The 23851-nt window shown below is 43.6% G+C and overlaps 1 protein-coding gene across 7 annotated transcripts in view; it reads left to right on the top strand.

The window, feature by feature from the left end:
• HIVEP2 (HIVEP zinc finger 2) overlaps positions 1–23851 on the top strand; it is a 145819-nt gene that overhangs the window by 116530 nt on the left and 5438 nt on the right. For all 7 annotated transcript variants that reach the window (XM_056344614.1, XM_056344612.1, XM_056344617.1 and 4 more), the window contains 6 exons: positions 926–970; positions 2255–7880; positions 8633–8787; positions 15674–15849; positions 18442–18543; positions 19093–20003. In XM_056344614.1, the coding sequence (XP_056200589.1) occupies positions 2466–7880; positions 8633–8787; positions 15674–15849; positions 18442–18543; positions 19093–20003 (6759 nt within the window). In that variant the 5' untranslated portion in view covers positions 926–970; positions 2255–2465. The remainder of the gene's footprint in view (positions 1–925; positions 971–2254; positions 7881–8632; positions 8788–15673; positions 15850–18441; positions 18544–19092; positions 20004–23851) is intronic.

The following is a 23851-nucleotide window of genomic DNA, read 5'->3' on the forward strand; positions in this document are numbered from 1 at the left end:
AGCCTATATCTCATACTCTGAAATTAATACTCCAGCTGTTTTTGAAGATCTGTTCTTTAGAGATGCTTTGAATTTTGCCCTAAATAAAAAACATAAAGAAAAGCCGTAATCGTTGCTTTCGTTATCACAATTGAGCAAACATCCTTTTTAATGGAATAAAAGCCAAAATGTGTTTTCAAGATCAGATTTGTTGAAAACTACTGGAAGGGAGATTCCTTGTTTCACAGAAGTGCTCTTTAGGGCAGTGAGGTGATGTTCAGGCTCCGTGTATCTATCTCTGTGCCAGTCTTTTCAGCAATGCAGAGTTCCCTGCAGTCTGGTGGTGGTCAGGCAGATGACAAATCGTGGTAGTCACAGAAGTCTTTTAACCATGTATTTGGTCTGTGGGTTTCTTCGTTGAGAAGGCACCCGTATATTCTTGAGCAGTATCCCACTGGTGTTAACTGATTTGGAAACCTACTTGCATTTCACTACATCTTGTACCTGACTGGTGACACCCTGACCAGGATTTTGTTCTGGTCCCTGAAACATTTAATGAGAGGCCTGGAGTCTAACAGTATTAGCTGGAAAGAGGCATCGAAAGGGGATTTGCCAATGAGATTCAGGGATAATCCAGGCTTAACAAAGGCATAGGAATGAAGAGGGACATTGGCAGCTCTCTTTTTACCAATGCAGGAAGGTGAGACTGCATTAATTTAGACTTGCAGTTACTCATCTGCACACTAGAAAAACCTAAGTAATTTAAAAAGATTCGTGCTCATATTCTTCAAGATGTGGTTTCTCAGACCTCTTAGACACAACATGAAATTTTTCCAGTGGATGGATAAATGAAATTTTCAGGCCTCTATTGTAAATAATAGAAAACTTTCTTGAGCATTTGTACTTAATATCAAGCAATTCTTAAGACTTTATTTTTTTTCTACAGGAAATTTGAAGATAGTCATGCCTATTAGATGCCTAGAAGATGCAGGTAATTGTTTTATACTGGACAAAACCCCCACATATATTCCCATTACCTGTGTGTTTTCCTGTACTTTGCTAATGTTTCTTCAAGCCAAATTCAGTTTTTCCACTGTAGGAATGAAAAATATTCCTGCATCTCTAATACTGCTTTTTTTACCCTTTTGCTTGCTATTCTAAAATGATTACTGGCTTCATGATTCTCACTGTTTCATCCAGAAAACATCCTGTGTGTGGAAGACATGGAAGCAGGAAGCCTACATTGTTCCTCAAATTCAAATGCTGTACTTGTCTATGAAAATCATACCTCTGAGCTTTTCTTCTTTGTAACAGAACAGTGGAAACCTATTGCATTTAAGCATAAAATGTGCATGTATAGCTGGATGGAAAAGTTTTGACATTGAAATCTGAATTGCTAACATAAAACAGTCATAGCTTGTTTCTCGAATACGTTTTACCTCTTGCAAGATGTTCTCACTAAAATTTCATATGATGATTGGAAGATGGAGATGTGAAAAGGTACCAGTAGTACTGTATTTGGAATGCTTATTTGATGTCTCTTTTTTGACTGTTTGAAAGTAGTTTAAAAGGGTGATTAACACCTTCTTGTAAAACCAGTTAGCTGATCTAAGGTAAGAAGAACCTCACTTTAGCCATCTTAAAATTTGGTATATATACTCCAAGGTAGTCATCTAGGATTTCTGCCTAGCCAACAGTAAGAAACAGGCATCTCTGTAGTGGAGGGCTGTGTGCATAGACAATTCCCATGTCTGAAGCACCCATCATGATATGGAAGGATTTCTCCTCTGGAAGTACTTACTGATCACCATCCTCTGACTTTAGAGGAAGGCCAGGTGACTAAAGTGCATGTCTGAACTGTAGGTGAGTAATACTGGGTAAGGTAATTCCCACCCACGGTGTTAAGACTCTATTTGCGGTAGCGATTTGCTGAAAGAGCTGAAAGTAGGTGGTGGACTTTCTGAGAACAGAGCCTTTAAACCGTCCCCGGAAAGCCTTCCAAAGCTACTGTTTAATTTGGAAAGTGTAGATCTCTGTTTTCTATTCCTAGGGCTTTTACTGAGTAGTGATTATGCTTGTGTGTGATCTCTGGAGCCAGTCTTTACCATGTCTGCTCACAAAAGGGAGATTTCTGAAATGTAGTTACCTTTGCTTAAGTCTTTCTATACTTTTTATGTAAGGCTCAATAAAAATGCAACTGACTGCATCAGTGTTACTTAGCATGCCTGTATTAATTGGTGTATGAGGTTTCTTTGTTTTTGACTTTTCTATACAGATAGCTGTGTCACCATGGAAGAGATGAAGAGAACTTTGCTCTAGTAGATCACAAGTATCTCTGGGTCATTCTGCATCTCAGTATTTAATAACAATGGAAAATGTCCAAATGCTATAGCAAGTCTTTGCAAATGTATAATAAACTGTTTAGGAAAGTTCCTGCCATGAACAGAACTGTATAATACTCACATTAGTGTACAGATACAAATCTAATGCCTATAGACTACTGTGTGGAAAGTTCCAAAGAGAAAGAAAAGTCTGTGAACTTGCAACAGCCCTGGAAAAATGGGAGCAACAAAACTTTAAAAAGCACAGCTTTGGACACACTCCATGTGTCTGCACAGCTTTCAAGTGAACTAGCACTTACGACCTTGTGTAACAAAATGGACTCTGGGGACACAGCTATAGGGCAAAAAGCTACCTCAAGGTCTGGAGAAACTGCTAAAGTACCAAGTAGATGGAGGCAAGAACATTCAGCTGTTATTAAGATGAGCACTTTTGGCAATCAAGAAGTACAGAGGCAACCACAAATAGATCACGAGCAAATAGGAAACACAGCATCAGCACAACTTTTTAGTTCTGGGAAACTGGTATCATCAAATGAAGCTGCACAGCAAGTCACGGAGAAGCAATATCCACAGCATCGTCCAAGTCCTTACTCATGTCAACATTCACTTTCTTTCCCACAGCATTCATTGCCACAAGGCTTCTTGCACAACATAAAGCCACATCAGAGCTTGGAAGGCCCTCCGTGGCAGTTTTCTAGCCACTTGCAATCAGTTGCCTCAGAGGACTTATTTCCTTTTCATATGCATAGCCATAGTGGAAGTTTCTCCAGGAAGAAGATTTCGAGTTTGAACCCTACATACAGCCAATATTCACAGAAATCTTTAGAACAATCAGAAGATGCTCACAAAAAGGAGCACAAACCCAAAAAGCCTGGCAAGTACATTTGTCCTTACTGTAATCGGGCTTGTGCCAAACCTAGTGTACTTAAAAAGCATATTAGGTCTCATACTGGGGAGCGACCGTATCCTTGTGTTCCTTGTGGTTTCTCCTTCAAGACAAAGAGCAACCTTTACAAGCACAGGAAGTCACATGCCCATGCAATTAAAGCAGGATTGGTACCTTTCACAGAGTCAGCAGTCTCTAAATTGGACCTAGATGCCAGTTACATTGATGTGGAAGCTGAAATACATTCAGACGGTGAGCAGAGCACGGACACTGATGAGGAGACCCCACTCTTAGTGGAAGGGTCTGACAAACTGAGCCCTATCTCGCAGCTCCCCCTGGACATCGCTAGCAGGAGCGGTTTTCACTCCTCCGTGGAAGAGTCCTTGGTGGGGCCAATGAAAGTGCCCATTTTGATTATCCCTAAAAGTGGAATTCAGTTACCCAGTGAGAGTTCACCGTATATTGGCTCTGATATGTTACAAAACCCATCCTTAAGTACCAAGTCCGATGACTCTCACACAGTTAAACAGCGACTTGCACTAAGACTGTCAGAGAAAAAAGGGCAAGATTCTGAGCAGTCACTAAACCTCCTGAGCCCACACAGTAAAGGAAGCACTGACTCTGGTTATTTTTCCCGCTCAGAAAGTGCTGAGCAGCAAATTAGCCCACCAAATACTAACGCAAAGTCTTACGAAGAGATCATATTTGGAAAGTTCTATAGGATTAATCAAAGGACAGCACTAACAGTAGCCACAACAAATCAGGAGCACAGTTTAATGGGTAGGAAGGGCAAAGCAGAGCCATTACCTCTTTTGAATAACCGATTAGATATCAAGATGCTTGAGGAACATATTTCTCAGCTGCCTCCAAGTAAAGAAGAACTCATTGACTCCAGTACTTTGAGCGCTATTAAATCTGCACAAGTTTATCCAGGCAGCAATACAGAATGTAGACAATCCCAGACTATCACATCTTCCATCAAAAGTGAATCCAGCTTGTACCAAGTCAGTCAGCAGGGTGACGTACCCATCCTTCTGGAACCCCCAGCAGATTCCTCTCCTCTTATTAGAAGTAACTCCATGCCAACCTCTTCTGCAAACAGCCTAAGTATTCCCCCATCTCTGAGAGGAAGCCACTCATTTGATGAGAAGATGACTGGTTCAGATGATGTATTTTACCCTGGGACAGTGGGAATATCCCACCAAAGGATGTTGAGAAGACAGGCTGCCTTTGAACTGCCGTCTGTGCAGGAGGGGCACTCAGATTTGGACTATCATGGAAGACCAGGGAAAAGTATAATTATTGCTTCCAGCAGACAGACAGCAGGTGACAAGGGACCATCCTTAAAGGAGAAGAAAGGAGACAAAACCTTTTATGACTATGACGCCAGTGGAAAGCACTACAGAAAATGGGAAGAATTTGAAGCTCAGAAGCAGAACTACAGGGATTCACCATCCTTAGGTGGGATGAACAAGGGGGGAGAGTACTTCATTGATCCACTTGGACAATCTCAGGCGGTGCCATCCATGCTTGGAACAACTTTTGAAAACAGAAAGCGCAGGAAAGAGGAGAGTGTTGGAGATGAGGAAGACAGTCCCATGCTTTGCAGCAGTATGGCTGGCACCACTGGGGGAATTCAGCCTTTGGACTTTGATCCCAAATCTCAAATTCAGGAAGTGCCAAGGAGCGGATTTGCCCTTCAAGGCCTGGACAATGCTGCTCATTGCCATGCGGAGCGTTTTGAAATCTGCAGGCCTTACTTGCAGTCTGGAAGCCCAGCAGCTTCTCTGGAAGACTCATCATTAACTGCAGAGCAAGAAAAGACTGCAGAATCACTGACTAGAAAGCCCCCAGGAAATGTCATCTCTGTCATTCAGCACACAAATTCATTGAGCAGGCCAAACTCATTTGAAAGGTCTGAATCTACAGAGCATATTGCGTGCCAGCAGGAAAAGATCTATCCACCATCTGAAACATGTGAGAGTGAGATTTGTGAGTCCCCAATGAGCCCAGACCGAGCTCCACAAACAGAAAATGCTGACACCAGTAAGCCGTCTCCATCCCAGCAGCCTCAGCCGTATCATATGCAGCCCAGGCTGGTTCGCCAGCACAACATACAGGTACCTGAAATTCGTGTCACAGAGGAGCCAGATAAGCCTGAGAAAGATAAAGAAGTGCAGAGTAAAGAGCAGGAGAGACCCACTGAAGAATTTCAGTGGCCCCAGAGAAGTGAAACGCTTTCTCAACTTCCAGCTGAAAAGCTACCACCCAAAAAGAAACGTTTACGACTGGCTGACATGGAACACTCCTCTGGAGAATCCAGCTTTGAGTCCACAGGTACAAGCCTCTCTCGTAGCCCTAGCCAAGAAAGTAATTTGTCCCACAGTTCAAGTTTTTCAATGTCCTTCGAAAGAGAAGAGAATATGAAGTTCATCACGCCTCCCAAACAAGATGAGTTTGGAAAACAGTCTGAGTTTTTAACTGTTCCAGCTGGTGCTTACTCACTTTCCGTCCCTGGGCATCACCATCAGAGGGAAATGAGACGCTGCTCATCTGAACAGATGCCCTGTCCTCATGCTGCTGAAATTCCAGAGATCCGAAGTAAATCCTTTGATTATGGAAACCTGTCTCATGCCTCTTCGGCTGGGACACCTACTACGGCACTGTCTCCATCCCGAGAAAGGAAGAAATGCTTCTTGGTTCGCCAGGCTTCCTTCAGTGGTTTTCCAGAGATTTCCCAGACCGATCAGAGCACAGAACAAAGTATAAAGCAGGAGCAGATGGAACATGCTCAGGCTGGTCTTCGCTCCTCCCAGCTTGCTTGGCATCACTCCCCGTCCCCTGTACTTCAGCCCATTCAGGTAGATGACTCTGGAAAACAGGCTATTGGGTCTTGCGCTCAGCTTAGTAATAGCTCATCTCACCTTCCCCAGCAACAGGCTCTTCTTGCAGACAGCCCAGAAATGTTAAGAACTCCCTTGATCCAACAAGCACCTTATATTCCTAACAAACATCCATCAGAGCAGCAGCAGCTATTTGCACATCAGGAAAAAGTCCCATTTCCCCCTATTCACAGCACCTTGTTTCAGCTCCCCTATCCAGCTGTCTGCATGGTTCACTTGCCACCATCTCAGCAGCCTGTCTTGTGGCAATCGTGCACAGAACCTCTGCACTTCCAGCATCATTTTGTACAACAGCTACAGAAATCTTACGTCAAACAGCCTTTCCAAACAGATGTTCCTCCAAGTTATCACCTGGAATATGCGCCAGAGCTTATTGGAAAGAAGCCAGCTGATTATGTGCATGCTAAAGAGCAAGCATACCAGCATTACTCAGGAACACCTGGGCAGTATTCAAAAAGTACTCCTGCTAAGTACCAGTCAGACCATAGCATTAAACCAACAGATACCTCCACTGAGCAGCATCTTCAGACAGATTTTGACTCCCCAAGTGATGGATCTGTACAGTCTTTGCCAGGAACAGTTGTTCCTGTCAGGATTCAAACCCATGTGCCGTCTTATGGTAGTGTCATGTACACAAGCATTTCCCAGATCCTTGGACAGAGCAACAGTCCTGCAATTGTCATTTGTAAAGTTGATGAAACTGTTTCTCAAAGAACATTGGCAACTAATGCAACCATGCAAGGAATTGGATTTAACATAGCTCAGATGTTGGGTCAGCATGGAGGGCTAGAAAAATATCCTTTGTGGAAAGTGCCACAGACGCTACCACTTGGACTGGAGCCACCGATTCCCCTGTGTTTACCTTCCAGTTCTGACATGGCTTCTACCTTGGGAGGAAGCAAACGAATGCTTTCACCTGCCAGCAGCTTGGAGCTCTTCATGGAGACCAAGCAGCAGAAACGAGTCAAAGAAGAAAAAATGTATGGGCAGATAGTTGAGGAGCTAAGTGCAGTTGAGCTAACTAACTCAGATATTAAGAAAGATTTTCCAAGAGTGCAAAAGCCTCAACTAGTAAGGCAGAGCTGTGCTACCGAGCCAAAAGAAAGTCTGCCATCCATGTCATCCTCTTCACCACTGTCGTCCTCATCATCTCAAGATTTCCCACCTGTCAGCATGCCAACAGCTGATGCTTTCCCACTGAGCAGGGAGAAACTTTCCAGTTTTGATTCCACATCACCAGGGCAGAAGTCCAGTGGCCCTTCTGAAGGAAGAGACTCGCCAGAAGAACTGGATGTGGATGAAACAGCCTCAGATATGAGCATGAGTCCACAGAGGTCTTCATTGCCACCAGGAGAAACTCAGCCAGAAGACCAACTGAAACATCAAAAATTGCCTCTTGGGATGTTAGTCCAGATGTCATCCAATACCAGTGGGAAAGTCACCGGCTCAACCATTCTCCTGACAGATGTAGCAGATTTTCAGCAGATCCTTCAGTTCCCAAGCCTACGCACTACTACTACTGTGAGCTGGTGTTTCTTAAACTACACAAAACCCAATTACATTCAGCAACCAACCCTCAAATCTTCTGTTTATGCTTCATGGTGTATAAGTTCATGTAACCCAAACCCATCTGGCCTGAGTACAAAGACCACTTTAGCACTTCTAAGGTCCAAGCAAAAAAACACCACAGAAATCTACACACTGGCTGCTATGCATAGACCTGGAGCTGGTAAACTGACATCATCAAGTGCATGGAAGCAGTTTGCTCAGGTAAATAAGAGGTTTTAATAAAATTAAATTAGTTTATCTGTATTTGAGAAAATATTAGTAAATATGAAATGTAAGTTAATGATTTTTTTTAAAAAAAAAAGATTCCCCATTGGGAAATCAGACATTGACATCTTCCCATGATAAGTTTTGAGGCTCAGTTGACCCTTCTGCAAGCTCTGCTACTTCTGCTGTCGCTGTCTCCATTTTCAAAATCAGATGTAAAAGGTGAGGCTTTTAAAGCCCTACCTTCGTGTGTGCCAGAACCTGATACATGATCTCCTTTTATTTTGTCCTTTGTTTTTGCCATTTTCTGATTCAAACAGTATCAAACACAGAAATCCACATGCCTATGTAAGTAAAGATTAAGTTAAAATTGAATAAGGATCTTCAGATCCTTTAATGTCTTTTACATACTGGCTCTTCCTGATGGACTAAGCATTAGATAATGGTGCCAGGGAAAATTCTGTAATGGCAATAAATTACCTTTTAAGGCATTTCTGTTTCTATTTTCCTTTTTTTTTTTCTGAGGAAAGATACGGTGCTGTCTTTTCTGTCAAGACTCTCATAAAAATTTGTCCATACTGCCCCCTCTCATATTCTCCATCAAATTAAATGGACAAATTAATTTATCATGTAGAGTTGCACCAAAATGAGAGTTTGGTTTTGACCTGGAATGTTAAAAGTACTTGAAATGAAGTGTGCATTTATTGTGTGCTCCAGCAGTAACTCCCTTCCTTGACTTTGTTCTACAGATGAAACACGAGCCATTCTTCTTATTTGGCAGCAAGCTTGAAAAGAAAGTAGTGGGGAATATTATAAAAGAAAGAGTAAAAGGAGACATTCATGGAGATAAAGACATTACATCCAAACAAACTGAGCCGATACGAATTAAAATCTTTGAAGGAGGGTAAGAAAATGCAACTGGAAATTTCAAGCTCAGCCCGTCATTTTAAAAAGATTTGAAAATGAATATGAGTGAATTAGATGTGAACAGTCTCCTGTATTCCTGCCATGTCTTGTAGCTCCCAAGCCTTTTCTTTTTTGTGTATATGTCAGTCTTAAAACAAACTGCAGAGTACCTGTACTACTTGGCTCTAATTTGCTATTAGGACAATTCTGTTTTCTATCTGTGTGAGAACACTCAATCAAAACTGTTACTTTCATTCCTTAGGCCATAAAGAAATGGGTAAATGGTTAACAATTTGATATTTTCTGTACCATTTCTTTGTATTTAATGGCTTCCATGAGGATATCTTTCCATTTTTAGACTCTGTACTTCCACTCACTTGAATGGGTTAGCTTGACATGCTTACTTTTATTCTTGTAATATTTCATTATTTACTGAAGTTGGATTTTGGAGATAAAATGTAAGGTGACAATGAAATCTATAGTATCTAAACCTAGTCCATAGATCTGTCATGTATGTTGATAAAGTAATATTTAATTTTACCATGGCCATCTATCACTCAAGTGATAACAGAAGCAAACTAACAAAGAGAGGGGAAAAGGAGACCTGAAGGCCCATTAACATTGTTTTGAGACTTGTGAAGCTTCTTACAAAAAGCAAATGAATGGGCACTTGTTTGCATCTGCAGTATACTCTAACATGGAAGATATTGTTTAATTTCTTTACAGAATTCTGACATGATGCAATAATTTGCCAGTTTAGTAGTGAATAGTCAGGTGACTGAACAAGATGTGGTTTTCAGTCTTACCAAACTCAGATGGCCTCACAGCACTGTTTTATTGGGGTAACTAAATAGGTCAGGGTGGAGATGTGAGAAATTTGTACATCCATTTTGTCAGAACATGCAGAGAGGCAGTAAGGAAAGATAAGGTCCGTTTGGAATTAAATCTGGAGAGGGATGTCAAGGACAACAAGAAGGGCTTCTTCAAGTACATCAGTAGGAGAGGGATGACTAGGGAAAACGTGGGCCCACTGCTGAATGAGGTGGGTGCCCTGGTGACGAAGGACACAGAGAAGGCAGAGTTACCGAATGCCTTCTTGACTTCAGTCTTCACTGCCAAGGCTGACCCTCAGGTTTCCCAGACCCTGGAGGTGAGAGATGAAGTCTGGAGAAAGGAAGACTTTCCCATGGATGAGGAGGATCCTGTTAGAGACCACTTAAGTAAACTTGACACCCACAAATCCATGTGCCCCGATGGGATGCACCCTCAAGTGCTGAGATAGATGGCAGATGTTATTGCAGGGCCACTCTCTATCACCTTTGAAAGGTCATGGAGGACAGGAAAGGTGCCTGAGGACTGGAGGAAAGCCAATGCCACTCCAGTCTTCAAGAAAGGCAAGGAGGAGGACCCAGGAAGCTACAGGCCGGTCAGCCTCCCCTCCATCCCTGGAAAGATGATGGAACAGCTCATCCTAGAGGTCGTCTCTGAGCATGTGGCAGAGAAGGCGGCTATCAGGAGTAGTCAACATGTATTCACCAAGGGGAAATCATGCCTGACAAATCTGATAGGCTTCTATGATGGAATGACTGGCTGGGTAGATAAGGGGAGAGCAGTGCATGTTGTCCACCTTGACCTCAGCAAGGCTTTTGACGCTGTCTCCCATAACATCCTCATAGTTAATCTCAGGCAGTGTGTGTTGGATGAGTGGACAGCGAGGTGGATTGAGAACTGGCTGAATGGCAGAGCTTAGAGGGTTGTGACCAGCGGTGCAGTGTCAGGGTGGAGGCTTGTAGCCAGTGGTGTTCCCCAGGGGTCAGTACTTGGTCCAGTCACGTCCAACTTACTCATCAGTGCCCTGGACGAAGGGACAGAGTGTGCCCTCAGTGAGTTTGCTGGTGATACAAAACTGGCAGGAGTGGCTGATACACCAGCAGGCTGTGCTGCCATCCAGCGAGACCTGGGCAGGCTGGAGAGTTGGGCAGAAGGGAACCCAATGAAGTTCAACAAAGCCAATTTGTAGGGTCCTGCACCTGGGGAGGAACAGCTCCCTGCACCAGTACTGGCTGGGGGCTGACCTGCTGGAAGGCAGCTCTGTGGAGAAGGACCTGGGAGTCCTGGAGGACACCAAGCTGACCATGAGCCAGCAGTGTGTCCTGGTGTCCAAGAAGGCCACTGGGATCCTGGGGTGACTTAGAAGGACCATGGCCAGCAGGTCGAGGGAGGTTGTCCTCCACTTCTGCTCTGCCCTGGTGAGGCCGCATCTGGAGCGCTGTGTCCAGGTCTGGGCTCCCCAGTGGAAGAGAGACAGGGAACCACTGGAGAGGGCCCAGCGGAGGGCTACAGAGATGATGAGAGGACTGGAGCATCTTCCTCATGAGGAAAGGCTGAGAGAGCTGGGCCTGCTTAGCCTGGAGAAGAGAAGATTGAGCAGGGATCTTATCGCTGTATACAAGTATCTTAAGGGCGAGTGTCAAGAGGATGGGGCCGGGCTCTGTTCAGTGGTGCCCAGTGACAGGACAAGGGGCAACAGGCACAAACTGCAACACAGGCAGTTCCATCTGAATATGAAGAAAAACTTCTTTACTTTGAGGGTGACAGAGCACAGGAGCAGGCTGCCCAGAGAGAGTGTGGTGTCTCCTTCTCTGGAGATATTCAAAACCCACCCGGACAAGATTCTGAGCAACTGCTGTAGGTGAACCTGCTTTAGCAGGGGAGTTGGACTGGGTGATCTCCAGAGGTCCCTTCCAACCCTGACCGTTCTGTGATTCTGTGATTTCCTTTGCCTGACAGTTTATACCCTTTAAAATCTCAGTTATCCTTCATTAACATGTGTTTTGGCTCTGCTTGAATAGTCTCCATGAAATTAACATTGGCATTTTCTCTGTAGTCTGCAACACTGAAGGGAGTATAGCCTACATCTTTCCTGAAAGATTGAAAAAGTTATTTTGGAGATTGCTGTGGGTATTGCTGACCCAGATCCCGTGATCCTGGCTGTTGTCTGTAGTTGTCCTAGTACCCAAGCCAGTAGGCTGGCTACACAAGAGTGACACAAATCCAGGGGTGAGCTGAAGTTTACAAGAAATTTAAAGAGCTGTTGCTTCAACTCACAGCCACTTTGAAGTATAAAATTTGCCTGCTTCCCACTATGTATCTTTTCTGAATGTGGAAATTTGGATCACCTAGCTAAGATAGTCTGCACAGATGTAAACTACGTGATGAGAGGTCGGAAGGGTAGAGATGTGTTAGAAGCAAGTTAAAGGAGGATTCAGATCAGTGTGAGCTGCCACAGATCACTCTAAAAAACACCTCTACCGTCTAATACCTTCTTTAAGAAACTCTGTATGTTACACCATCTTAAGTTTCCCTGTATACCAATAAGGTCTATAAAACTATTTGTGTAAAGTTATATAATCCACACATCACCTAGAAATGACTCCTAGTAATGCTTGGCTATGTTTAGATATCCTTTGAGTGAAACAAAACGTAAGAAACATTGATGTGCACATTAATATCTGGAGTTGGGGGACACAAATAATCTGTGCAATAGACTGGGATTTCCTCAACGGGAGCATGTAACCTACTAGTTACAGTGAATGAGGTGATGTAGTGTTAATGGGTCCACTTTTTCCTTATACATCATAATTTTATTGTAGGAATTATTTGTGGAAAGATAGATTAATTCTTTTCATTAATTCAGCTATTTTTAATCGGATCAAGTATTCTTTAGATATGATAACCACGTCTTTCATTGTTTTCAGCCCCGGTTATTGAATTTGTCCTTCTCTTCAGGTTTTTGTTTGTGACTTCTGAAAGCTAGTTTTTAACGTGGGTGGGTTTCCGTGCTTGCTTGCTCTTGACTGTAGAGCTGTCCTGTTCTCTGTTCTGTTCTGCTCTCATCAAGCTCATCTTTGTATTGTCTCAGCATGCGCAAGTAGTGTACTGAACTATGCAGCAAACATCTGTTGTCTTTGCTTCATGTTTTCTCCCCTGGACAGACAAGCGTGCGTGGTGACATCTTGTTTCAGCATGGTATTTTTCATTTCGTTTTTTATTTGTCTTGGGGAGTGGATTTGCTTAGGCTTCTTGATTGCTTTTGTTTGGTAAGTGCAAAGAAGGCAATGCAGAAGCCATAGTTGGGGAAGGCCTGCGGTTGTCAGTTTTTGGTTTGCAGGAAAGCCTGTCTGCTAGCCAGGGAAGTGCAGCTGCCATGTGCTCTGGAGTGGAGCGCTCCTATGGCAGGTGGGCAAACCGCAAATAGATGGGGCTGTGAGAGAAGCTGAAGGAACAGAATGAACGGAGTTGAGGGGAAAAGTAGATGTCACAGCACGTCACCACCTTGCCGCACCAAAGCCTGTGAAGAGAAGCGTTGCAGCAGAAGGGGGTTTGAAGGAAAACACAACCAACCATATTGTTACCTCTGGCAGGTGGCTTGATTCGAATGAAATGAAATGAATCACAAAATCCGCTTTCCATCATCTCTGACTGTGAAACTCTGGTGGGATGTGAAGCAGTGTTCCTTAAAGAAAGCAGCAATTTAAAGTTTGGTACTTGCTGCAGTACAGTTAGTAAATAACAGCGTGAAAAGAAAGGAGGGACAGGGCAGACATGCCTACTGTCCTGTCATCTTGTTAATGACATTGTCAGCTGACAGCAAGAGTTCACAGTTTGCTTATATTTGCTCTTTTATATCTAGCAGTAATAGACTCTAATTGAAAATTTCCAATAAAATGACATTTTGGATAGAAATTGCAGGACTCTGAGGCGGGTTAATGCTTTTTAACTCTAAAGTCCCGTTCAAATCAAGCTCAGAGCAGCAGTGACCATAGTCCATATATGAAAGTTTTGTAGTGGGAAGGAGGAAATGACTGAAAGCTTTGGCACAGACATGAGTTAATAGTAATATCTAATATTCCTGGGGGCTAGAAAGTTAATCACCATAGACTTAATCTTCTGGTGTCTCAGTTTTTGGACCAGGCCTTCTCTGAATGTCAAATTTGTGTGTGCCATTTCTCTTGCAGTTGTTATGTTGAAGCATACTCAGGGAGTCAAGGTCAGTTATGGCCAGGAACCATCCATGTGAATGATGAAGAGACAGATCTTGTCTAATTGTGTTTGTGCCCAGTGGGATCTGACAGGTGACAGAAGCTGGTGGAATGAGGTCAGGCAGAGATGGAGCAACAGAAAAGCACATGTTGTAACACAGCATTTATCTTACCAATATCGGTCAGGGGTGATATGGTAGACTCCATCCGAGCAAAATGAGACTGTAAGGAGGGGTGAAAAGATGATAAAATGGCAGTCTTTCCAACAGTAATGAATATTTTTTCTGTCTGTGGGAGAAATCCTGGAGGTAGTTGAAGAAGTGGTGGATAGGAAGATGTCTAGGAGTCATTGGCATGTGTATATGAAGAACCTGAGAAATGGGGCAGAGAGAAAAGCAGAATGTAGAAATGTTATACAAACAAAACCCACTAGAGAGATGACTAAATATTAAATGACATTAGACTATGCCGGTTTTGCCCATGATGCCAGGGAGTGAAGGAGAAGGGAGAGGGTCAACTTTATTGGGAAGTTTTTCATCAAAAAAACTGAATTTACGCATCCACATTTGAAAGAGGAGCTGATATGTTTAATAGATAACAAAATGGACATGAGAACAGGACAGTGTTTTATGTATTTCTAAGATATTAACTTCAGTATTTATATTACCAGTGATGTAGCTGAACATACGGAAGAAGCGTTCATCTAAGAAAAGCACACTTGGAAAATGTTTCAGCTCCGTAACCCAAAAATTGCCACTTGCTTCTTGTAGAGTTATCATCACATTAACAGAATCTTTCACACAATCCCTTATTTATTTAAAGCACGGACTGTCAGCACCACAGATATTTTGTGGGCTGGGCATCCACAGGGTGGCTGAAAGTACTTTCTGCTGCTTAGGGAAAGGGCAATGGAGGACAGACAGAAAAAATATTATTTCTCAGTTCTTGCAATTTCTGGATTTTACTTTGGGTGAATGAGGATGAAATGCTCCCTCTAGGGAATGCCCAGCACTTTTCAAACCTCAGAACAGCCTGAGCAGATCCCCTGGGTCCTTTTAGATTTCAGTATTAATAATTTATCATGATAGTAAAGGCAATGTACAGCTTTACATAGATTTGCATATGTTATTTATTTTCTAACTACACACTATGTAATCAGCAAAAATAGCATGGAACACTTATGCCTGTGCTAAGAAAAAAATATTTAACAGCTTTCTGCTAAGTATGCAGGTTGGAAGTTTCCCATTTTATTTCTAAAGCAGCACGTACCTGGGTGAACTCAACTTGGTGTCCCTTAGGGATGGATCCATCTTTGGGAACTTCAGACATCCGTAGTGTAAATGGGTACATGCTTGCTAGTCATCTGCATTCTCTTTATGCTTAATGGGGAGAAATGGGCATTTCCAGGATGTGCTTTATCTGATCTCAAGGGTTGAATACGCTAAAATAGTTCAATGAACTGTGCCACAAAATGACACTCTTTTCAGTGGTGGTGGGCAAGATTACAATTAGCTGAAGTAAATCCAACCTGCAGACTCCTATTTGGAGTTCTGCTGTGTCTATGGCAATAGAAGCTAATCTGTTTCTTGACGAGGTGTTTAAACTATTCTCATACTGCAACTCTTTGATTTCATATTGTTAAAACACAGTGGGACTAGTGCATTCCCTGAAAAGCAAATACTTTGTGAGTTCCAGAATGAAAATTCATTAGTTGCTCTAGACTTCCGTGGATTTGTTGTGATGAGATACATACAGGATCAGGTTCAAATGGGTAGAGGTGCTGTTTGTGCATGTATGTGACCCGGAGCCTGTATGATTAAAATGCTTGCTCTCTTCCAACAGGTATAAATCAAATGAGGATTATGTCTATGTCAGAGGTCGTGGCCGAGGAAAGTACATTTGTGAAGAATGTGGAATTCGCTGCAAAAAGCCAAGCATGCTCAAAAAACATATCCGCACTCATACTGATGTCCGGCCTTATGTATGCAAGTTGTGCAACTTTGCCTTCAAAACTAAAGGTACTTGACCCTTTTGCTGAACTCTTGCCACTTCCCAAACGAATTGGAGCTATTTTCCATCTGGGATCCAAGCACCCTTTGCAATCGAGGAGAGAATTTTCTTCAGAATAAAAATACTGTGTTTATGTATACAGCACTTCATAAAAGAGGGTTTTCTCTTCTGTTTAATTGATCCAGGGATTTTGTGAGACTCGGAGACTCCTTCAATAGCTTCATTAAGAGCTATAGGCTCTTGGCTGGTCCGTCTGCAGAGAAAATATAGTAGCATAAGAACCACCCTTACAAATAATACTTTCTGCAGAATTGTTACATGGTGCAAATTTTAATTGCAGCAACACTTAAATGCTACCCGGAGACTACACTTGTTATGACATAATGTAGAAGCAGAGCATCAGCTGCTGAGGAAAACATGCCTTCACGGGCTTTACAGTGGGTCAGTTTCAAGTTTATAAATAATGTATGTCTCCCAGATGGGCCACTCCATCCACTGTGGCATTAATTATGAATAGAGATCTGATAGCTTGTGTTCACATGTATTTATCAGCACAGAAAAAAGCTTCTGTTTGTCACCCTGAGGCCACAGATAATGATATTCTTTGGTATTTGGATTTGCATTGCAACTATCCCCTTGTAAGAAAAAAATCCTTTTCTTTGGTAGCATTTTTTTGTAGCACAGCCCAAATGAGCCTTACATTCTCAGTTTCTTAGCTTCCCTTTGGCAGACAAGGGAAGTGGATTCTGGTCCCAGTGCAATGAACTTACTTGAACGGGGAGAGAGGAAGCTGAAGGAAATTTCTCCCAAGATCCCAGTGCAGCTTCATGGCTATTCTGAGGATTGAGAATTGTAATAGTTTCCATGAGTCCAGCACTTCTTCCTCTGCCAAAGACGGGAATAGCTGATGGATGGTAGTAGACCCATCAACCTAATTTAAGATGAGAACTTTCATGGGAATGTAGAGACAAAGACAAGGAGCTGCTGGTTTGTAGTCCCAGCAGACCATCTGGTGAGCTGTTCTCGGATCATTATTTACATTTGACATTGCTGGAGGAATGGGTCTTGAGGAGGGACTTGAAGGAGAACTGTGGTTTTGCAGCTGTGTTCAGAGAGGACATTCCAGGCAGAGGAGATGGCATGGAAAGAAATGTGAAATTGCTTGCTGAGGCTGGCATTTCTGGTGAAGAAGAAACAGGGAGGAGGTGGTATGCTATTGCACAAGGGCATGAGTAGGAAGAGACTGAGTTAGACTTCAAAGTACAAGAAGTGTTTAACTGGTGTATTACCGCTTGTGAGCAGTTGTCAGCCTTGTAAGTATTGTTGCTATTTTGCTGAGAACAGTAGGGGACAGGTCTTCAGAGATGTTTAGGTTTTCATACACCCTGAGCATTTAGCTATCCAGAGGCATCAGTGACAAGGTTAGACTTTTCATGCAGTGCACAGGCGCAGTAAGATCTTACTGAGAAGGGGATTATTTGAACTACCTGGGACTGAAAGTCAGAGGAGAAGAGTGTGGCTTGTGACACACCTCCACTACCCAACAGTGTGCACTGTTCCTGCCCCCAGGTTGCATGTTTCACACGCATCATCTGGAGACGCTGGTTGGGGTCCCAAAAGCAGCATAGGCACATTCACAGAGAGCTTTCCTTGATCTAAGAAGCACCATGTCTTGGTAGTGGGTTGGGTTTGCTTGTGCCATGCTTTCCCTGTTGGGTGTTGAAATGTGACTGAGTGGCTAATGGATTAGAGCGATGTTCTTGTTTCTCCAGCTTGTGCTTTGTGCTCAAGATTCTTTGCCATGAAATGTCTCTTGGGGCCAGTTTCAACACAGTTTTCTTATCTGTGAAAAAACAGACCAAGACAGGCACTCCAGAAAGTCAATAGTCTAGTGTTAGGTTGCTCCCTCAGGGGAATGGGAGATCTGATTTCAAATCCGTGCTGTGTCTGGGTCAGATCCGTAATCCAAAGCAGGAAGCTGGACCTAGATTTCCTACATCCCAGGTGAATCCTCTAAGTACAGCTCCTCTCAGTTCAGAGACTGCAGCTAGATGGTAAACTTATATAGAAACGTCTCCCAGAAATGTCTTTTTTTGGGGGGTATTTTTGCTTCAAACACGCTGAACATTTGGAACCTACATGTGGAGTAAATGGGAGACCACTTAACTTGAAAGTACCACTGTGAAAGTAGGAGTACGAGCCCTGAACAGCTGGTGTGCTTTGGACTTACTTCGATGTCTGAGCAGTCTGTACGTATCATGACTGAGCCCAAGGACAGATAACATCCAAGAGTGAGCTTTTTAGCTGGCTGGGGTGCCTTAATGTCATGTGGAAAATTGGAGAGATGCCTATATACCTCTCAGGCCCTGAGTTTAAATTTATTTGAAATACTTTTTTTTTTTCTTAAGATATAAAACCCCATTCTCATTAAAACAGGCTCTGAGGGCAATGGGCTGGATGAGTCAGCCTTGTCTGTTGTGGTTTTTTTTTTAAACTAAAAACCCCCATCTGCAGGCTAACAGAGTTAAGATATACCAAAACCTGACTTGGAGGGTGATGTTTGCTGTTGTCCATTAATTAGATTAATCTCTGATCCATAGGAAATCTGACAAAACATATGAAATCTAAAGCACACATGAAAAAATGCCTGGAGCTCGGAGTATCAATGACATCCGTAGATGATGCTGAAACTGAAGAAGCAGGTATGTCAGAATGATTCAATTTAGTTGGAATGGCCTCTGGAGTATGCAAATGACTCATTGCACTTTAGCACAGTGGCTGGCATAGGAAAATAACATTTAAGAGCATTTGGGACATTTTTTAATTAAGAGGTGTCTTTTTAGCAAACAGGAAGTCTAAAAAACAGATCGGATCCATCTGTCTGAGTTACATTTTTTATTAAGATACATGAGGAGGAGCTAGAAATAAACATATGACCTGTTGTCATCTGTCTCATACAAAGTTCACAATCTTTTCAATTGAGATGTGAGACGTGGCAACATTTAGCGAAGTTGCAAGGTGGGCTAGGGTGAATTTGCTTGCTTTTTATACCTACTTTCAAGTATAGAGTTTTAAGGTATTATGAAAAATTATGGCCTGAGACTATGAAGAATGGCTTTATGCAGCCATCCCAGATGATGAGCATCCAGCAACGGCCATGGGTGGGGTGTGCTGTGTGGGGAATGAGTGTGGTGGAAGATGTAAGAGGTGGGATGTGTGCTCACCATTTTGACTTGCCATGGCTGTTTCAGAAAACATGGAGGACATGCAGCAGGAGGCAGAGAAGAGTAGCAACCTGGCAGGCCTGTCAGCGGAGCATCAGTTTTCTGATGCAGAGGAGTCAGATGGCGAGGATGGCGATGACAATGATGATGACGATGAAGATGAGGATGATTTCGATGATACTCAGGGAGACTCAACACCAAAAACCAGATCAAGAAGCACCAGCCCGCAGCCACCTCGGTTCTCCTCCCTGTCAGTGAATTCAGCTGGGGCGTCACAGGGGGCTTCCCCAGAGGGCTCCCTTTCTGTGGGACACTCCTCCCTCATCAGTTACTTGGTCACCTTACCTAGCATTCAGGTTACTCAGCTTATAACACCCAGTGACTCCTGTGAAGACTCACAGATGACAGAATATCAGAGGTTTTTCCAGAGTAAGAGTAGTGATTCAGAGCCCGATAAAGACAGATTGGACATACCTAGTGGCATGGATGAGGATTACGCGCTTTTGTTAGACCCCAGTTCTTCTCCACGGGACCTCTCACCTTCCAGTCGACAGTCATCACCCGGCTACGATTCTTCACCCTATAGAGATAACTCACCAAAGAGGTATTTAATGCCAAAAGGGGATTTGTCACCCAGAAGGCACCTGTCACCCCGAAGAGATATTTCACCCATGAGGCATCTTTCCCCACGGAAGGAGGCTGTGCTGAGGAGAGAGCTATCACCAAGACGGGACATGTCACCAAGACGTCACCTATCACCAAGGAGACCAATGTCACCAGGGAAAGATGTGTCTGTTCGAAGAGATTTGTCTCCTAGGCGAGAAAGGAGATATATGGCCTCTGTTAGAGCAGCGTCTCCCCGGAGGGGCTTATACCATAATCCAGCACTGTCCATGGGTCAATATTTACAGTCTGAATCTATTCCAGTGGGGCATTCAGTAAGTATGCAAGAATATTTTCACTCCTATTGTCAAAAGCAGCACTCATCTTATTTGTGCATAGTATTTTTAAAAACTTTGCAGCTTTGTAGAAGAAGACATAAGCTTTGAGCCTTGGCAGGATGTCCTTGAACAAATGCAAGAGATTGGGAATAGACAGGGACCAGGTTGGAATGTTGATTTAGTTAGATGCAACAGAGTCAGCCTGAGGGTCAAATCTTCACTTGGTACAAACCTGAGTAGCTCCATTAACTTCAATGAAATTAGTCTGACATTAACTGTCCCTGTCTTTATTGCATTTATATATATATATATAAAAAATATTACGTTAAAACAGCTCAGGAAGCATACATGGCGTGTGGGGCTTGTTTCCACACTGTAAAACCTTTTACCTCCCAGACTGTCAGATGGGAGCAAGCCCAGATCAGGGCTTAAGGCCCTGGTACTGCAGTACGGTGCCCATCACTGAGTATTGTTTAATTGAATGAAAACGTTAAAATAAATGGAATGTCTCGGAAAAGCAGGGTGCACATCGAAATCAGGATCTGTGGCTGGAGTTTAAAGGATATTATCGTGTGACAGGAGCAGGCAGCTGTCGGCTCTGCAGAAAGCACCATCACAACCGGCTGCTCCGGCAGGGACGGAACTGTCTGGGTGGAAATGGCAATATGCAAAACTGGCACAGCTGCTGTCTGTGCTGTTCCCTTTCAGTAAATCAGCTCTCAGAAACTGCTGACTGGCACTTTTGACCGGCCCTAGCATTCACAAAGCACTCTCTCCACAAATAGATTTTGGTCTTTAGAGTTAAGGAACAGCTTCCCTACGTATGCATTTATGTTTTCATTTAGTATGCTTCCCTTGCCGCAACTGATGTTGCTGCTGCCCTTTCACTGCCTGCCTTGTCAGCCCGTATGTGTGGGTTCAACCTGCGCAGGCTGTGACAGGCTTACGCTGCCTCAGGGCTCCTACCTCCCTGCCCTCATCCCAGCAGGGCTCTCCTCCCTGCTTCCCTATTGCCAGTCATCTTGGCTTTTTGTGGTGCTTCTCTGCAGAGGAGAAGAATTAAACCCTGAGCTCATAAAATCAGCATTTCCAGAGCTCTGGGTGAAGCTCTTTGTAGACCCAGGCTGATGTGTTACCTACGCCTGGGAATGGAGCGAGGGATGCAGCTGAGTACAGGCATCTGGAGCAGGGATGGACTGAACAGAGCTGAGATGCCACCAGCCTGGCAGATCCAAAAGTAGCTTGCCCGCTTTTCAGAGGGATAAAGGAAAGCTGCAGTGTGTGTAGGAGAGAGCAACACAGGTAATTCTCCCACATCTTAGACGTGGCCCCATGGCCTGGTAAGTTGCTGGGGAGGGCAGTGGAGTGGCTGACTAAGTGGTCCTTGAGGAAGGGCATGCTGAAACCCTGCTGCACTCTCATAGGGGTGATCGCTGTGCAGCTGAGAAAGGATATAAATTCTGCCAGCAGTTCTACTGACAAAGTAAGGAAGCACAAGAGGATAAAGAGCCACCAGTTTAACAGTCTTAATATCAAATGGAAGGGATTATATGAGACGCTACAGCTGACATTGTGCAGGGAGCCCCAGTCCCTAATGTCCCACATGAGACACTTCCACTGGCACCCTGTAGGAGAGATTTTGCATGTGGGATGATGCTGGCAGAAGCGTATGTAACAGTCACCCTTGGCCATCTGACAGTCCTTGCTGTAATGTTTGCCTTGTGTGTTATGCAAACCTTCCAGCAAGGCGTTTAGCACGTTGTAAGGACTCTTTTAGCACCCTTAGCTCCTTCTTTTGGAAAGTCCACCATGCCAGATGGGCTTTTAACACTTACCTTATTTTTGAGGTAGGATCAGGCATGTGGCAGTGAAAAACTCAATGTAAAAGATCATTTGTCCTGCAGAAAGCATCAGTAACTCAGAGGCATGTTGAGTGTTATGAGAGAGAAGCCCACACCTCAGTACTGCACTGGAACTTGAATACAGGCATCACTGGAAGAAGAGCCCAGGCAAATTTAAATGAGGAAATGAGCAGTGAGGATGATTGCCCATCTCAACAAACTACTGCAGGCAAGGAAGGACTCCTCACCTCTTGATGCCTTTCTGGAAGACATCCTTTGGCCAAACACTAGTTGAGTTTAAGTGAAACACAAGTTATTATACTCAGTGTGTGGGAAGACAAATAACACCTGAGCTTGCTATAAATGAAAGCTGTCAGAGAAAAAAAGGGAATAAAGGCTGTTTTTCACTTTCAGAGAAGTGAAATCCGGCAAATCAGAACATGATTAGCAATTGTATCAGTGATGCACATGCCAGCTTACAATCCTGCTTCCTCTTTCAGAGCTTCGCTGGGTTCCCAGTCCTTGCAGGAGTAAGACTGGTCTTGTGCTTCTGGTGCCTGCAGTTCCCAGAAGAGCCCAGTTTTCTTTCTTCTCCACTAAAATTGATGTATTTGCTCTGGTCTCTTTGGCCAGCGCTGGTCTAGTTCCCCTAGTTCATGTTGCTTTTCCTTGAACGTTCAAGCGCTTTGGTGGTCTTGTGCAAAGAGCTTGTAAAGTGCTCTGGCACTGAAAGCACCACATAGAGAGCAATGGCAATTATTTCTTTAGGAAGTGGAAAAGAGCGTGAGGAAAGTAACTATTTTTGTAGATTGTACAAAAATACAGAAAGATATACTTCCCCCCCGCCCCCGCCCAGTTAATAACAGGCTACACTCTTGCAACAGGATACTCTTTCCAAAGTAGCCTAAGGCTCTGGTTGATGCTGGTACACATTTGGCTTTGGCAAGTTAAATTGGTGTCTTTAAGTTTAAAGGCAGATCCCCATGCCTCTCCAAATACAATTGGGATCTTCTGTCAATGCCAGAGGTTTTTTACCATTATCAAAGGGTGCTGATTCTTCTCCCTTGTCATTTATGCCAGTCCTGAGAGAAAGAGGAGAGATGGAAAGGCTGCTTTTGTTCATCTTGAGTGCATTGCTGTTAGCATTTTAGTTTGGATCATGCATATGTCTCTGTTGTCACATTTATTGTGCTTTGACTCACATTGCAGATCAGTCTTGAAGTAAGTGACCTGGATTGTTTTCAGAGGAAATTAAACTGAAAAATATGCTCCAGGAGTGCAGCAGGTGCACTTAAACTGTGAGTGGGTCACCAAGTGAGTGAGAAGAGACCACACAGGGTTATTTCAAAGCAATTCCCCTCCAACCCCACAGCACTTACATGGTGAACAAGGGACCCAGCACCAACAGTTTCACTCTGCTCCTGCTTGTCCCCACACCTAGTGCACCCCACCACTTCCTAGTGCGGACCAGAGCTTTTGCCTCTTCTTCCAGTCCCAGGGCTAGACTGGGAGAGTGAGACTGTGAATATAACTTGCTGTGAGCAATACAGACTTGACCCTAGCAACAGGGTTAGCTTCTAGGAGGTAGTAGATTGCTTGTGTTGTTGTTCTGTCACACCTCTCATTCGTTTTGAAGTCCTAAGCCTGTCTGGATGTATTCAGAATGGCTGAGGTGAGTTGGGCACCTTTATATCCACTTGAAGTTCAATAGGACTTAAGGTCCTTTGATCATCCCAGACATATCGATATTAAGTCCCTTGCCAGGCATTCAATACTTGTCGTCTTGAGTGAAATGCATTCCTGTACAGAGAGCCAGCATAAAACTTCTGAAGTCCAGGTAAACTATAAATAGGTCCACTTGTGTATGTGGGCTGCTATGGTGCATTCTCAGTTGGACTGCAAATTGAGCTGATACTGAAACTGAAGTTCACACAGATTTATAGTCACTTTACTAACCATCGTGTGCTTTAGAAAGCACATCAGTAATACGCTTTGTTATTCAGT

The sequence above is a fragment of the Falco biarmicus genome, chromosome 6 (genome assembly GCF_023638135.1).
Source record: "Falco biarmicus isolate bFalBia1 chromosome 6, bFalBia1.pri, whole genome shotgun sequence".
In the NCBI taxonomy this organism is placed as follows: Eukaryota; Metazoa; Chordata; class Aves; order Falconiformes; family Falconidae; genus Falco; species Falco biarmicus.